The sequence below is a fragment of the Hyaena hyaena genome, unplaced genomic scaffold, assembly GCF_003009895.1.
Source record: "Hyaena hyaena isolate Hyena2069 unplaced genomic scaffold, ASM300989v1 scaffold_2153, whole genome shotgun sequence".
NCBI classification, from domain to species: domain Eukaryota; kingdom Metazoa; phylum Chordata; class Mammalia; order Carnivora; family Hyaenidae; genus Hyaena; species Hyaena hyaena.
The window spans coordinates 73,856-90,677 of NW_024082788.1; the positions used below are offsets into that span (position 1 = coordinate 73,856).

Sequence of the window (16,822 nt, forward strand, 5' to 3'; positions counted from 1 at the left end):
TAAAGAGGTTAAAAACTAAGTCTGAGGGGACTATGAATGTACAGATAATAACCATCCCATTTGAGTGTGACTGTTCACCATCTCAGTTTTAACTTGAATTTTTGATGCATGCACACAGATGCCTCCCTCTTCTACATGATTGAGGGCTGTCACCACACTGGCTAGTGAGTTCAGTGAGTCTTGTTGATCTTATATGGCCTACACAGTAGCATTCACTATTTCTGCCATGGTTAAGGACATGTTGTATACCATTATTTTAAGGGTTATATACCTATACCCAGTATTAGAATTTGGATAATTGAATGAAACCAGTGGTTAGTTTTTCTTCCCAGGAGGGAACTGTGTACCCCTCTCTGGTGTGTTAGCAAAGTGTGTCCTTTCCAGCCCTTTGTGTACTTCCCAACATGGTCAGTGAGGCATTAAAAACTTTACCTTGGCCAGGTGGCAATTGTAACCCAGCAGACCCTATCTGCTATGCAGTCAGTAAACCATAGCTTACAGTCAGCAGGCACATTTTTTTATCTTGTGCCCTAGGTAGTCCTAGGAGAGGTCAAAGCATCCCCTATAAGTTCTTTGTGACTTTCTGGTAAGCTGGCTGTTTACTTATGGAGCCTGCTAGTCCCTTGGGATTCTGTCCAGGCCTCATCATGGGTGTACCATTTCTATTTTACGATTGAACTTCGGTGTGAGCTTTTCTAAATTATTTGTAGGCTTGGTAGTCACCCAAGTGAAAATGGACAGTTCAATTTGTAGTGTTTGTATGTGGCACTCGGAATGTAAGATGATCCATCTCTTTTAGTGCCCAGTAGCAAGCAAGGAAATGTCATTAAAAAGAGATGTATTGGATGGTAGCTTTTGGATTTTTGCAGATCCAGAGTCCAAGAGGCCAGGGCATCCCAATGGCAATTTCCTGCTGCCACAGACCAATCAGTATGGTGGTAGAAACCTGCAGTTCCATCAGTCTAGCAAGTTTCAAAGGTCCCAAAAACTGTGTCTGGGCCATTGCTTTTTGAATAGCTTCCAAGGACTGCTGCTGCAAAAGACTTCATTTAAATTGGTGTTTTAAGCCACTGGGTGGCTCAGCGGGCTGTGTCTGACTCTTGATTTCAGTTCAGGTCATGATCTCATGGTCAAGAAATGGAGCCCAGTATCAGACTCTGTATGGGTGGTAGAGCCTGCTTGAGATTCTGTCTCTCTCTCCCTCTGCCTATCCCCTATTCGTTTGTGTGCGCGCGCACAGGTGCGCGTGATCTCTCTTTTTCTCTCAAAATAAATAAAATTGGCTGCCTTGTGGGTCATTCAGTTAAGGAGCCAAGAAAGCACCCTGGTGAGACATATGCTCTTTAGTTAATCAAAGAGGCCCACTAGCTGTTGAGCTTCCTTTTTGTTAATGGGTGCTGCCAGGGCCTGTATTTTTTGTTTGATTGTCTCTGGGATAGTTCTTTGGTCTCCTACCCAAGTGGCCCCTAATAACTGTACCTGCTATGCCAGGCACTGGACTTCCATCTAGTTTTATAGTCATATTGGCAGTAATCATTTCATCAGTGACTAAGTACAGCATTGTAGCCTCATGTTTTTCTGTTAGTCCCACTATTAGAATGTTATTAATATAATGGATAACTAAAATGTCAATGAGGACTTGGGCTTATTGAAGATCAAGCCCTAGTCAATAATGGCATATAGCAGGAAGTATAGTAAAAAGTGTATGTAGGCTGTTTTGTGTGAATACAAATTGGTCCTGATCCTCATCATACAAAGGGACCGAGTAAAAGTCATTAGCAAGATCAATAACGGTGTACAACCTTCCCATATGGGCTGCCATATTGTGTAATGATGACGATATCAGAGGGCAAAGCTGGAACTTCTTCATTTAACCTATGATAATCTATCAGCCTCCATGCTCTGGAGGCCTTCCTAACTGGTCAGATGGGGCTATTAAATTATGACACAATGGCTCTCAATACCTCTTCTTATCTTAAGTCTTGAATCAACAGAATAATGTCCTTTTCCCCATCATGGATTCAGTATTTTTGTTGAACAGTATGGCGTGTTTTGAGCAACTCTTTAGGTGGCAAGGAATGTACCTGGCCCTTTATGCTTGAGTCTGTCCTTGTTGTGGTGCATACCCCTTGAGGTGGTGATGGCATTCAGTACTGCACATAGCCAAAATGTTAATAACCTAATTATGTACTCAGTGGTGGCAACTACAATCATCAGCATACAAAATGGTCCAGACGATACCATCCACAAACACATGTGAATTTACTACTATGAGTAACTACACCCTCCTCAAAACCACCAAAAGCCACTCCTACCCCGATGAGGACCTAAAATTATTGTCATTGGGGTACCAGTATCCCAGGGGCCCCATAAAAGTCTGAATTACACCTCCCCTGTTCATTCTGTCCAGACAGGGGCATAGGGCCTCTAGTTCCAAGTACACACTCAGAGACCTTGGCCCCATCCCTAACTGTACTGAGACATTTGAGTCTACTATCCCCCTTCATCATATATACACACCAGCTAGGCTTCATAAGGCTCCTCTGGCTCCCATCTACATCTGTCCTTCACTTTCAGAGAACGACTATTTCAACAGTTTTGTTTTCAGCAGCGCCATCAGTGGTTTCACACTAAGTGAAAACACATCTTATTTGAGGCATACAGGCAGCCTTGATCAGGAGATATTTCCTACATGGGACCCCTTTACTTCTCTCAGAGATCAGTTGTGACCCCTAAGACATCATGTGAGTTGGTAGTTGGCATGAGAGCAGGAAGGCAGTGAAGTGTCAGAATATAGTTTACCTACTCTTTTGAGGACCTACCTCACATTTCCACCCTCATCCTTTGGCACCAGCTAATCCTTGTTGTAAGAGAGATAATCCATATCCCATTTGTCCTCCTACTACACTACCACCCCAACTACAGAACTGGCAAATCTTTTCAGTGGGACTGACTAGCCCTTTTGTTTCCACCATTTCATGGTGTTTTATTAACAACTCTGGATTTCTTCGTAAGGCAGTGTTCCAGGCCCAAGGCCTATTCTTATGCAGCTAAGTTGAGGGTCTAAAGATGGCATGCACAATACTGCCTTTCCAAGGGCACATAACAAGTCCCTTCCAAGATTACTCCCTCTCTTCTTACTAAATGAAAAAAAATAAGAGAAAAAAGAAAAGACATACAAGGGAACTTCTGCAAGTGACAGATATCTTATTGCCTTGATTATAATATCATGCAGGTACATATATGTCCATATTCATCGAACAAAAATTAAGTTTTTTCATGTATTTCTGTTATGTCTCACTAAAACTGTTAGAAATAAAAGACTTCCTTCTCTCTACTCTCTTCCACTTGCCACATACAAACACATCCTCTCCTTTTTTTTCTATAATTTATTTATTTTTTATAATTTACATCCAAGTTAGTTAACACATGGTGCAACAGTCATTTCAGGAGTAGATTCCTTAAGCCCTTTACCCATTTAGCCGATCTCACCTCCAACCACCCCTCCAGCAACCATCTGTTATCTATATATAAGAGTCTCTTATGTTTGTCCCCCTCCCTGATTTTGTATTATTTTTGCTTCCCTTCCATTATGTTCATCTGTTTCGTATCTTAAAGTCCTCATATGAGTGAAATCATATGATATTTGTCTTTCTATATTTCTCTTAGCATAATATGCTCTAGTTTCATCCATGTGGTTGCAAATGGCAAGATTTCATTATTTTATTTCGAAAGTTCCATATAATATTTTGTTTATTTATTTATTTATTCATACAAATAGTTTATTGTCAAGTTGGTTTCCATATAACACCCAGTGCTCATCCCCACGAATGCCCTCCTCCATGCCCATCACCCCCTTCCCCCCACACCTATCAGTCCTCAGTTTGTTCTCACCATTCAAGAGTCTCTCATGGTTTTCCTCCCTCCCTCTCCCCCACGATTCCCCCCTTCTTCTCCTCCATGGTCCTCCGTTAAGTTCCTCCTAATCCTTCTATATGTGCAAACATATGATATTTGTCCTGCTCTGCCTGACTTATTTTGCTCAGCATAACACCCTCAAGGTCCATCCATGTTGTTACACATGGCCAGATTTCATTCTTTCTTTTGCCATGTAGTATTCCATCATATAGATAAACCACATCTTCTTCATCCATTCGTCCATTGATGGACACTTAGGCTCTTTCCATGTTTTGGCTATTGTTGAGACTGCTGCTATGCACATTGGGGTCCATGTGCTTCTGTGCATTAGCACTCCTATATCCCTTGGGTAAATTCCTAGCAGTCTTATTGCTGGGTCATAGGGGAGTTCTATTGTTAATTTTTTAAGGAACCTCCACACTGTTTTCCAGAGGGGCCGCACCAGTTTACATTCCCACCAACAGTGTAGGAGGGTGCCCATTTTTCCACATCCTCGCCAGCATCTGGAGTCCTCTGATTTGCTCATTTTAGCCACTCTGACTGGCGTGAGGTGGTATCTCAGTGTGGTTTTGATTTGTATTTCCCTGATGAGGAGGGATGCTGAGCATCGTTTCAAGTGTCTGTTGGCCATCTGGATGTCCTCTTTGGAGAAGTGTCTGTTCATACCTTCTGCCCATTTCTTTACTGGGTTGTTTGTTTCTCGGGCGTGGAGTTTGGTGAGTTCCTTATAGATTTTGGATATTAACCCTTTATCTATATGTCATTTGCAACTATCTTTTCCCATTCCGCTGGTTGCCTATTAGTTTTGTGGATGGTTTCCTTTGCCTTGCAGAAGCTTTTAATCTTGATGAGGTCCCAGTAGTTCATTTTTGCTCTTGATTCTTTTGCTTTTGGGGATGTGTCAAGTAAGAGGTTGCTGCGGTGGAGGTCAAGGAGTTTGCTTCCTGCTTTCTCTGCTAAGGTTTTGATGGTTTCCTGTCTCACGTTCAGGTCCTTTATCCGTTTTGAGTTTATTTTTGTGTATGGTGTGTATGGTGTGAGAAAATGATCCCAGCACCATCTGTTAAAGAGGCTGTCTTTTTTCCATTCGATACTCTTTCCCACTTTGTCAAAGATCGGTTGGTTGTATATTTTTGGGTACAATTCTGAGTTCTCAATTCTGTTCCATTGGTCTATGTGTCTGTTTTTGTGCCAATACCATACTGTCTTGATGATGACAGCTTTGTAATAGAGGCTAAAATCTGGGATGGTGATACCTCCAATTTTGGGTTTCTTCTTCACTATTACGTTGGCTATTCGGGGTCTTTTGTGGTTCCATACAAATTTTTGGATGGATTGTTCTAGTTTTGAGAAGTATGCAGGTGCAATTTTGATTGGAATTGCATTGAATGTGTAGAGTGCTTTGGATAGTAATGACATTTTAACTATATTTATTCTTCCTGTCCATGAGCATGGAATGTTTTTCCATTTCTTTGTGTCTTCTTCAATTTCCTTAATAAGTTTTCACTAGTTTTCATCATACAGATCTCTTGTATCCTTGGTTAGGTTTATTCCTAGGTATTTTATGGTTTCTTTGTGCAATTGTGAATGGGATCAGTTTCATGATTTCTCTTTCTGTTGCTTCATCATTGGTGTATAAGAATGCAACCGATTTCTGCACGTTGATTTTGTACCCTGAAACTGCTGAATTCTTGGAATAGTTCTAGTAGGCTTCTGGTGAAGTCTGTCGGGTTTTCTATGTAGAGTATAATGTCGTCTGTGAAAAGTGAGTTTGACTACTTCTTTGCCAATTCTGATGCCTTTGATTTCCTTTTGTTGTCCGATGGCTGATGCTAGGACTTCCAGCACTATGTTAAACAGCAGTGGTGAGAGTGGACATCCCTGTCGTGTTCCTGATCTCAGGAGGAAAGCTTTCAGTTGTTCCCCGTTGAGGATGATGTTAGCTGAGGGCTTCTCATAGATGGTTTTTATGTTGTTTAAGTAAGTTTCTTCTATCCCGACTTTCTCTAGAGTCTTTATTAAGAAGGGATGCTGTGTTTTGTCAAATGCTTTTTCTGCATCTATCGACAGGATAATCTGCTTTTTATCTTTTCTTTTGTTGATGTGATGGAGCACATTGATTGATTTGCAAATACTGATCCAGCCCTGTAACCCAGGAATGAATCCCACTTGATCTTGGTGGATAATTCTTTTTATGTGCTGCTGGATTCGATTTGCAAGTATTTTGTTGAGGATTTTTGCATCCCTGTTCATCAAGGATATTGGCCTGTAGTTCTCCTTTTTTCCTGAACCTCTGTCTGGTTTGTGAATCAGAGTGATGCTGGCTTCATAAAATGAGTCCAAAAGTTTTCCTTCGATTTCTGTTTTTTGGAATAGCTTGAGAAGAATTAGTATTAATTCTATTTGAAATGTCTGGTAGAATTCCCCAGGGAAGCCATCAGGTCCAGGGTTCTTATTTGTTGGGAGATGTTTGATAACTGATTTGATTTCTTCACTCGTTTGGATCTATTCAGATTTTCTATTTCTTCCCGTGTGAGTTTTGGTAGTGAGTGTGTGTTTAGGAATGTGTCCATTTCTTCTAAGTTGTCCAGTTTGTTGGCATGTAACTTTTCATAGTATTCCCTGATAATTGCTTGTATTTCTGAGGGGTTGGTTGTAATAAGTCAATTTTCATTCATGATTTAGTCTATTTGGGTGCTATCTCTTTTCTTTTTGAAAAGCCAGGCTAAAGAATTGTCAATTTTGTTTATTTTTTCAAAAAACCAACTCTTGGTTTCATTGATCTGTTAAATTGTTTCTTTAGTCTCTATGTTGTTTATTTCTGCTCTGATTTTTACTATTTCTCTTCTTCTACTGGGTTTGGGGTGCTCTTGTTGCTCTGTCTCTAGTTCCTTTATGTGAGCTGTTAGATTTTGCACTTGTGCTTTTTCTAAGCTCTTGTAATAAGCCTGGAGTGCAATGTACTTTCCTCTTAGGACTGCCTTTGCCGCATCCCATAGAGTTTGGATTGTTGTATTTTCATTTCATTTGTTTCCATATATTTTTGAATTTCCTCTCTAACTGTCTGATTGGCCCATTCATGCTTTAGAAGGGTGTTCTTTAACCTCCATGTTTTTGGAGGTTTTCCAGACTTCTTCCTGTAATAAACTTCAAGTTTCAAAGCATTATGATCTGAGAGTGTGCATGGTATGATCTCTATTCTTTTATATTTATTGAGGGCAGCTTTATGTCCCAGTATGTGATCTATCTTGGAGAATGTGCCATGCGCACTTGAGAAGAAAGTGAATTCCCTGGCCTCAGGATTTAGAGTTCTGAGTATATCTGTTATATCCATCTGGTCCAATGTGTCATTCAAGTCTGTTGTTTCTTTAGTGATTTTCTGTCTGGTTGACCTATCCATTGCTGTAAGTGGAGTATTAAAGTCCCCTACTTCTAGCACATTCTTATCTAATAAGATTGTTTCTGTTTAGAATTAATTGTTTTAAATATTTAGTTGCTCCCATATTCTATGTGTAGACATTTATAATTGTTAGTTCTTCCTGATGGATAGACCCTGTAATTATTATGTAATGCCCTTCTTCATCCCTTGTTATTGTCTTTGATTTAAAGTCCATTTTGTCTGATATAAGTATAGCTACTCCAGCTTTCTTTTGACTTCCAGTAGCATGATATATATTTCTCCATCCCCTTACTTTTAATCTGAAGGTATATTCCAGTCTAAAATGCGTTTCTTGTAGACAGCAAATAGATGGATTTTGTTTTTGTATCCATTCTGCTACCGTATGTTTTTTGATTGGAGCATTCAGCCCATTCATTCAGTGTTATTATTGAAATATGTGGGTTTAGATTCATTGTGTCCTTGGTGGGAATCATACTTGTGTGGTGTCTCTGATATCTTGCATTCCTTGCAACACTTCCCTCAGAGAGTCCGCCTCAGGATTTCCTGTAGGGCTGGTTTAGTGGTGACAGATCATTTCAATTTTTGTTTATTTGGAAAGACTTTTATCTCTCCTTCTATTTTGAATGACAGGCTTGCTGGATAGAGGATTCTTGGCTGTATATTTTTTCCGTTCATCACATTGAAGATATCCTGCCATTCCTTTCTGTCATGCCACGTTTCAGTAGATAGGTTTGTCACCACTCTGATAGGTTTCCCTTTGTATGTAAGGGCCCTTTTCTCCCTAGCTGCTTTCAAAATTCTCTCCTTGTCCTTATATTTTGCCAGTTTCACTATGATATGTTGTGCAGATGATCGATTCAGGTTACGTCTGAGAGGAGTTCTCTGTGCCTCTTGTATTTCAGCATCTACTTCCTTCCCCAGGTTGGGGAAGTTCTCTGCTATAATTTGTTCCACGACTCCTTTAGCACCTTTCCCTTTCTCTTCCTCTTCTGGAATTCCTATGATACGGATATTGTTCCGTTTGATTGTATCGCTGAGCTCTCGAACTCTTCTTTCATGTTCCTGGGTCAGTTTATCTCGCTTTTTCTCAGTTTCTTCTTTTTCTATAATAGTCTTTTCAAAATCACTTATTCCCCTTTCTGCCTCTTCCATCCGTGCATTGAATGCCTCCAGTTTATTATGTATCTCATTTATCCCATTTTTTAATTCACCATAACTATTTTTAAGCTCCATATTGTTTGTAGCCATAGTTTCTCTGATGTCCTCCATGCTTTTTAAGCCCGGCAATTAATTTTATGATTATTGTTCTAAATTCTTGTTCAGTTTTGTTCCTTATATTTGTTTTGAGCAGTTCTCTAGCTGTCATTTCTTCCTGGAGTTTCTTTGGAGGAGAGGTCTTTCGTTTCGTCATTTTGGTTAGCTTTCTATCTCTTGTTAATTTTAAAAGCTTGTTGTACACACGTACCCTGCCAGTTCTGCTGTATTAGAGAGGGTTCTTTTTACTGTTCAGGGCTTGTCTGTCCAGGAAGTGTTCTTTGGATGGTGTCTCTTGGTTTCTCTTGTTGAGCGTTTGGTTATTTTGTTTCCCTACTGGTGATGGTATTTGGGACTCTCCACCATGTGTAGTTTGGCTTGTTTCTTGAGGCAGCCCTGGAAAAAGAAAACAGACAACCACAGAGGGAACACAGGTACACAAACACACAACAAAACCAATATACACGCAAACCCAGGCTCAGGTAAAAACAGCTACAGCAACAGCAAAACAGCTCTCTGGAGGGGATGGGCATGGTTTCGTGTAGGCAGGTCTTGTCTCTACTGTGTCCGCTGGCCTCTCTGAGGCCCACCTTGGTGGTGGTGGGGAGAAGAATGGCGGTGCCCCAGTCCCTTCTCAACCAAACGTTGCTAATCCCTCCTTTGAGTCCAGTCTCCCTGTGCTGAGGATGTAGCCAAGGTGGGCTGAGTTATGTGTCCCACACATTGCCTGTTTCCAGGTCCCAGTTCGCTGGCTTTGTTGTACTCCCCTGAACAGTCCCGCAGGTTGCTGCTTCCCTGTTGCCTGGGGATTGAATGTGGAGTGGGGGAAGTGTCGCAGCCTCAGGTCCGCTGGGGTCAAGGAGGGATACAACCCGAGTGCCTTTAGGGAACGTAGCAACTTCAGGTCCATAGAGTCCGCATCACTGAAGCATGCTGCCGCTGCTTCAGCAGGCTGCTGTTGTGTGCGCCACTGCCACTTCACCTGGCGCTGGGACCGCTTCCACAGGCCTTGCTGCCGGTTCACCGGGCTGCCGCCGCCATGGATGGTGCCAGGTGCACCAAAGTTCAGTTTTTCCTGGTGCCTTCTGGGACCAGGGCACCTAGTTTAAAGTCAGCACCCCAGCTCCCTCCCCTCCCTCCATATCTCTGGGTCCCGTCCCGCCTTTATCTTCCCCAGTTCGCACTCACGCACTTATGAAGTTTCCTTCCCAGTATACTGTGTCTCTTTGTCTTCCCAGACTCCTGTGGCTCTATGTCCTACGACTTCAGGCCTTCTCTGTTTGAGAGATGGGTGTAGGCAAAATATACGGAGCTCCTTACTTCTCCGCCTTCTTGCCTCCAACCTCAAGATTTCATTATTTTTGATTGCCATGTAATACTCCATTGTGTGTGTGTGTGTGTGTGTGTGTGTGTGTGTGTGTGTGTGTACGTACCACTTCTTCTTTATCCATTCATCCATCGATGGACATTTGGTCTCTTTCTATACTTTGGCCATTGTCGACAGTGCTGCTATAAACATTCAGATGCATGTGTCCTTTCGAAGCAGCATACCCGTATCTATTGGGTAAATACCTATTAGTGCAATTGCTGAGTCATAGGGTAGTTCTATTTTTAATTTTTTGAGGAACCTCCATACTGTTTTCCAGAGTGGCTACACTGCATTCGCATCAGCAGTGCAAAAGAGATCGTCTTTTTCTGCACCCTCGCCAACATCTGTTGTTGCGTGAGCTGTTAATGTTAGCCATTCTGACAGATGTGAGGTGATATCTCATTGTGGTTTTGATGTGTATTTCCCCCTTTTGATGAGTGATGTTGAGCATCTTTTCATGTGGCAGTTGGCCATCTGGATGTCTTCTTTGGAAAAGTGTCTATTCATGTCTTCTGCCCATTTCTTCACTGGGTTATTTGTTTTTTGGGTGTTAAGTTTGATATGTTCTTTATAGATGTTGGATATTAACCCTTTATCTGATATGTCATTTGCAAATATCTTCTCCCATTCCATCGGTTGCCTTTAGTTTTTCTGCTGGTTTCCTTTGCTGTGCAGAAGCTTTTTATTTTGATGAGGTCCCAGTAGTTCATTTTTGCTTTTGTTTCCCTTACCTCCAGAGACATGTAGAGTAAGAAGGGGCTATGGCCGAGGTCAAAGAGGTTTTTGCCTGCTTTCTCCTCGAGGATTTTGATGGCTTCCTATCTTACATTTAGGTCTTTCATCCTTTTTGTGTTTATTTTTGTGTATGGTGTAAGAAAGTGGTCCAGATTCATTTTTCTGCATGTCGCTGTCCAATTTTCCCAGCACCGTTTGCCATAAAGACTGTCTTTATTCCATTGGATATTCTTTACTGCTTTGTCAAAGATGAGTTGGCTATATGTTTGTGGGTCCGTTTCTGGGTTCTCTATTCTGTTCCATTGATCTGAGTGTCTGTTTTTGTGCCAGTACCATACTGTCTTCATGATTACAGCTTTCTAATACATCTTGAAACCTGGGATTGTGATGCCTCCAGCTTTGGTTTTCTTTTTCAATATTCCTTTGGCTATTTGGGGTCTTTTCTGGTTCCATACAAACTTTAGGATTGTTTGTTCTAGCTCTGTGAAGAATGCTGGTGTTATTTTGATAGGTATTGCATTGAATTTGTAGATTGCTTTGTGTCATATTGACATTTTACCAATATTTTTTCTTCCTACGCAAGAGCACAGAATATTTTTCCTTTTGTGTGTCTGTCATCTTCATTTTCTTTCATAAGCTTTCTATAGTTTTCAGTGTATAGAGTTTTCACCTCTGTGTTTAGATTTTTTTCCTAGGTATTTTGTGGGGTTGGTATAATTGTAAATGAGATTGATTCCTTGATTTCTCTTTCTCTTGCTTCACTATTGGTATATAGGAATGCAACCAATTTCTCTGCATTGATTTTATATCCTCCGACTTTGCTGAATTCATGCATCAGTTATAGCAGTTTTTTGGTCAAATTGTTTGGGTTTTCCATATAGAGTGTCATGTCATCTGTGAAGAGTGAAAGTTTGACCTCCTCCTGGCCAGTATGGATGCCTTTTATTTTTTTGTGCTGTCCGATTGCTGAGGCTAAGACTTCAATACTCTGTTGAATCACAGTGTTGAGAGTGGATAGCCCTGTGTTGTTCTTGATCTTAGGGGAAAAGCTCTCAGTTTTTCCCCATTGAGGATGGTATTAGTGGTGGGTCTTTCATATATGGCTTTTATGATCTTGAGGTATGATCCTTTTATTCCTACTTTCTTGAGGGTTTTTTCAAGAAAGGGTGCTGTATTTTGTCAGATGTTTTCTCTGCGTCTATTGATCATGTGGTTCTTGTCCTTTCTTTTATTGATGTGATATATCACGTTGATTGTTTTGTGGATATTGAACCAGCCTTGCATATCAGGTATAAATCTCACTTGGTCCTGGTGAATAATTATTTTAATGTATTGTTGGATCTGGCTGGCTAGTATCTTGTTGAGGATTTTTGCATCCATGTTCATCAGGGAAATTGGTCTTTAGTTCTCCTTTTTAGTGGGGTCTTTGTCTAGGTTTGGAATCAAGGTAATGCTGGCTTCATAGAAAGAGTTTAGAAGTTTCCTTCCATTTCTGTTTTTTGGAACAGCTTCAAGAGAATAAGTGTTAAGTGTTCTTTAAATGTTTGGTACAATTCTCCTGGAAAGACATCTGGCCCTGGACTCCGGTTTTTTAGGAGAGTTTTGACTACTAATCCGATTCTTTACTGGTTATGGGTCTGTTCATATTTTCCATTTCTTCCTGTTTCAGTTTTGGTAGTTTATATATTTCTAGGAATTTGTCTATTTCTTCCAGATTGCCCATTTTATTGGCATAAAATTGGTTGTAATATTCTCTTATTGTTTGTATTTCTGCTGCAAATACATCCTCTTCTTGACAGGTCACCTGCATTTGGTTCATTTTAACTCTTTCACTGTATCCCTAGTGGAGCATTCATATAACACATGCATTTTAATAACAATCAGCATTTTCTTCTAGAAGCATGAATTATTGTGCCTTAAAAATACAACTCATTATGAAATCATGCTACACAATAATTTTTACAGCTTTTAACATTTTCTTTCAAGAGGAATTTTGCAAAAATGTTGATCAGTTAGAGAGTCTCTGACAAATATGCCCAGCCTCCTCTTTCAGCAAATCATTTCACCTATGTTTCTTTTCTCTTTCCATATATTTGTATATTTATTCATTCAAAATTATTTCTTGAGCAGCAACTATGTATTAACAACTAAGTTGTTATTACTATAACTATGTTAAACAGTGTTCACATTTGAATACAATTTTGTGTAATGGAAAAACAACAATGCTTTTAGATATTATAATAGAAATAAGTTTCAGAGTATAGTAGAGATCCACAATAGATCCATTACCAAAAAGGCAACTGGAGTTTTCATCTAAATTATTTTATAGTTTTCTAAAGTACTGTCATGGGTACCATCTTAATTAAGTTTCTGTAGTGTGGGCAGGCCATATTACAGGTAAAGAAGCAAGACTTGGGAAGAGAGGTAGTTGATTGGAAAGCATCACTGGACGAAGTGAAGATAAGATTCAGTTAGTGTCTTTGCTCTACCTATAACTGGCTGTGGATAGATAGTCATTTCATCTTTGAAGGCTTTATTTTCTTTTTTTTTTCTTTTAATGTTTATTTTTGAGAGAGACAGAGAGACAGGGACAGCATGTGAGCTGGGGACCAGCAGAGAGGGAGGGAGATACAGAATCTGAAGCAGGTTGCAGGCTCCAGTCTGACAGCACAGAGCCCGATGTGGGGGCTCGAACCCATGAGCCATGAGATCATGACCTCAGCCTAAATTGAATGCTTAACCAGTGGAGCCACCCAGGCACCCTTATGGCCTTATTTTCAAATCTATAATTGGAAAGTGAGGAAACTACCTATATGCTCTCTTAGATCTGGGGTTGTGATTTTATGTTGGGACAGCTCTCCTTAGTCTTTGACTCACCCATTGTTGATTTCTTGGGAGTAAATATATCACATAATACTTTTTTGGGGCTTTCTTGCATTCGGGAAGACCATATCCTTTGAGTCATCTCCATGAATCTCTGTAGAGTGTCCTTTGACTTTGCAGCTTATTAAAATAATTATGCCACCCTTGACATCTAATAGTTACATAATTCTACCTTGTCTCTGCTATTCTGTGCTCTTATCTCCATTGCTACCAGAAGCTAAATATTGTTTGAGTGTCTCCTGTCAGGCCTAGTCTGCAGAACACTATCACTGTGGATCTTCTCAGTAAAGTCTGTGCCCCCATCACCAGTATTTTTCTCATTGCCTTGGTAAACAGAGTATTCTCTGGGCCTTTATGAGGAACATATTCAACTGGTAGGTCTTCTGAGCCTATGTAATAGATCCTTTCCAGCATGCTTCCCTATGTCTTTAAATTTCTTCCTTTCACAGTGTGCCACAATGATTCTGGCATCTCTGTTTCATTTAATAGGCACCATTGCTTTTTCCTAGAGCTATACAGCAAAGTGTTAGGCCATTTACAAGGGCCCTTACTGGGTCTTACGTCCTCTTTCAAAGGAATCTGTCCTGTATCCAAAAACTCTCCCATATTCTGTTTTCTTTTCCCACACCCTCAGCAACCACCAGCATATTCTTCACCTGGTTCTTGCTGCTTCAAATTGGCCCATTACTACAGCACTATGTAGCATATATTTAGTTACTAATTTCGTATTAAAGGGTCTTCTTAGAGGTTGTCCTGTCCTGGATCAAGGAGGTTGGGCTGTTTTATCCACTGTCATTCCCCACTTGCTATCACAAGTGGAGATAGCACAGAGGAGAGAAAGGATTTAGACAGGAGGGCAGTGTGGAGCATAACCTCCCAGGAATCTTTGTGCCAGATGATTCCTTTCAAGCATGGTCATTTCTCCAGAGAAAGGTGCAGCTCTGAACCATGAGCAGTCAGCACAGGAGCAAATAGAAAGATTTTCCTCGTATATTAGTATATGGGACTCTGGGTAGGGCATCAACAGCATCTGCTACAGATATCTCAAGTACCTTGTATGTGCTAGCCACTTTACCAACAAACATCATCTCATTCAGTGGTATGTTAGAGGTAACTTGAATCAGGTTACAAGACAGTTATTATGCACATCCGTTTGCAAAAGGTGTTCCATAACATCTGTTGCTAGCTTGAAATTGGCTGTAGATTCAGTATTCACATCACAGAAATCTGCAAATGCAACAGTTCAGGGCCTTACCGCCCCCCCCCCCTGCCCCCAGAACTGGTTGTTAAAACTTTGACCAGTATACACCTTCATTTAATCCTTGCTACAACTTTATGAAGCTGGGTGAGAAAACTGAGCATCAAAGTGATTAATATACTCCTCATCTCTCATGGTGCTAATAAGCTATGTAATTGAAATTAAATCCAGTTTTGTTTGATCCTGTAACTTGGACTTATACTGTTATAGCACATTGCCTTTTTTTTTTTTGGAACTTAGAAAATTCAGTCTTTTTTGAATCCTTTGAGAGACCTGGCTAAATTTCTAGATAATCCTGAATGTACTTTAATCACATTTTCTACTCCAAGTCAGTGACTTTGTTAAAGATACTCAACTAGTAAATAGCAGCCTCCAGACATTTTACTTTATCAGTTTGCCTCTGTTTTAAACATTCTTCTCTTTACCTGTTTCCCTAATTCTTCTTTATGGAAATGTAAAAGGCACCCAGAAAATATTTGTTAAATGAATAAATGATGACCATATAATGTGAAATTAGTTTTTCTAAAGGATTACTTTGTAGTTATATAAAGGGCAAATTAGCATCCCCTTCTCTAATTATTATCATAGGTTAAAAATTTTCCCAAAATGCCACAGTACAGAGTGGGAAATACTGTGTTGAATCAGAGTTGATAAATGTTTGGAAAAGGTGTAACTTGCTCTCAAGTAACTAAGGGGTTTTCATTGCATTTTTAATTAAATTAGAAATGCAACACCGACTGTACAGTTGCTCATTTCCACCCTGTATTGAGTTACAGTATTATTTAAATTGAATGGTTATGCTGAAAATAAATTCAGTCTTCGCATAGACTTAAATCTTTTCAACTTTTGTGGCATGGAATTGACTTCTCTTGTTGTGTTCTTATTTGTATTTATGAAGCAAGGAGAAGTCAGACTGAAATGTTTGAAAGCTCTACAAAGTCTATATACCAATAGAGAATTATTCCCCAAATTGGAGTTATTCACTAACCGATTCAAGGTAAGCATCAAGAATGCTCAACTTACTTTGTTTTTTACTTTTAAAATGCCAGTTCTAGCTAATTTTTAAATAACCTTACCATAACAAGTGTTTAGTTCATATTCTTTTCTACATATTCTTTAAATAAACCTGTATTAAATAGATTAATGAATCTCTGCTTTACAAAAGATATTTCCAACATGAATTCTTATGTATTGCCTTCAGCACAAGGCTCTCCTGCTTTAAAATAATATTTTCCTTATATATAACTTTTTGTAATTATAGGAATTTTGTACGTGAAGGGTCATTAGTCTCAGTATTAGGGAATGCCTGTTGATAAGAAAGAAAATTAGGAACGTTTATACTAACCACCTCCTTTGTATATGTAAGACTATGATAATATGGTTTTAGGAGTAAAGTTTTCTATTTAATCTACCATTAGTCTTGCATGTAGTTCCCAAAGATATTCTCTTAAGTCTGTCCCAATTTATTTTCTGCTCATGTTTTGTTTGGTTTTTAACCTTTTTTTCAGGATCGCATTGTATCAATGACACTTGATAAGGAATATGATGTTGCTGTGGAAGCTATTCGATTGGTTACTCTGATACTTCAGTAAGTATAATATTTGTTAATAATTTGATCTTGATATTTTAATGTGTTTTTTCCCAGTTTTATTGATGTTCTTCACATACATAACCCTAATATATATTCTTGTCACATTAGTTTCTATTTTTAGATTTTAAGGTTAGGTTTGAAACAAAATGTTTTGTTTTTCTCTTTTTGTTTTTTATTTTGACTTTGATTATTTCTTCTATATAAAAGTTTTCCTTTTCAGTACAGAGAAAATATCAGCAAAGTAAAATACCTTTCTATTTTAAAAGAGAGAGCAAGAAAGAGAAGGCATCCAAAGTTACAGGTTTTTTTGGAATGGTATAGGAGAAAGGAGATAAGGCATTTAAATTGTGCCATTCATATGACAGAGAATTTTTAAATAGCAATAGTTTTTATCTATAGAGCTTTGACTAAATA

At 39.4% G+C, this 16,822-nt stretch overlaps 1 protein-coding gene across 1 annotated transcript in view; it reads left to right on the plus strand.

Moving 5' to 3' along the window:
* Nucleotides 1-16,405, plus strand: part of LOC120227288 (cohesin subunit SA-1-like) — a gene marked incomplete at both ends in the record, with an annotated part of 80,236 nt that extends 63,831 nt beyond the window's left edge. The window contains 2 exons of the mRNA XM_039225428.1: nt 15,716-15,814; nt 16,326-16,405. Of these exons, the coding sequence (XP_039081359.1) occupies nt 15,716-15,814; nt 16,326-16,405 (179 nt within the window). The remainder of the gene's footprint in view (nt 1-15,715; nt 15,815-16,325) is intronic.
* Nucleotides 16,406-16,822: the final 417 nt, after the last annotated feature.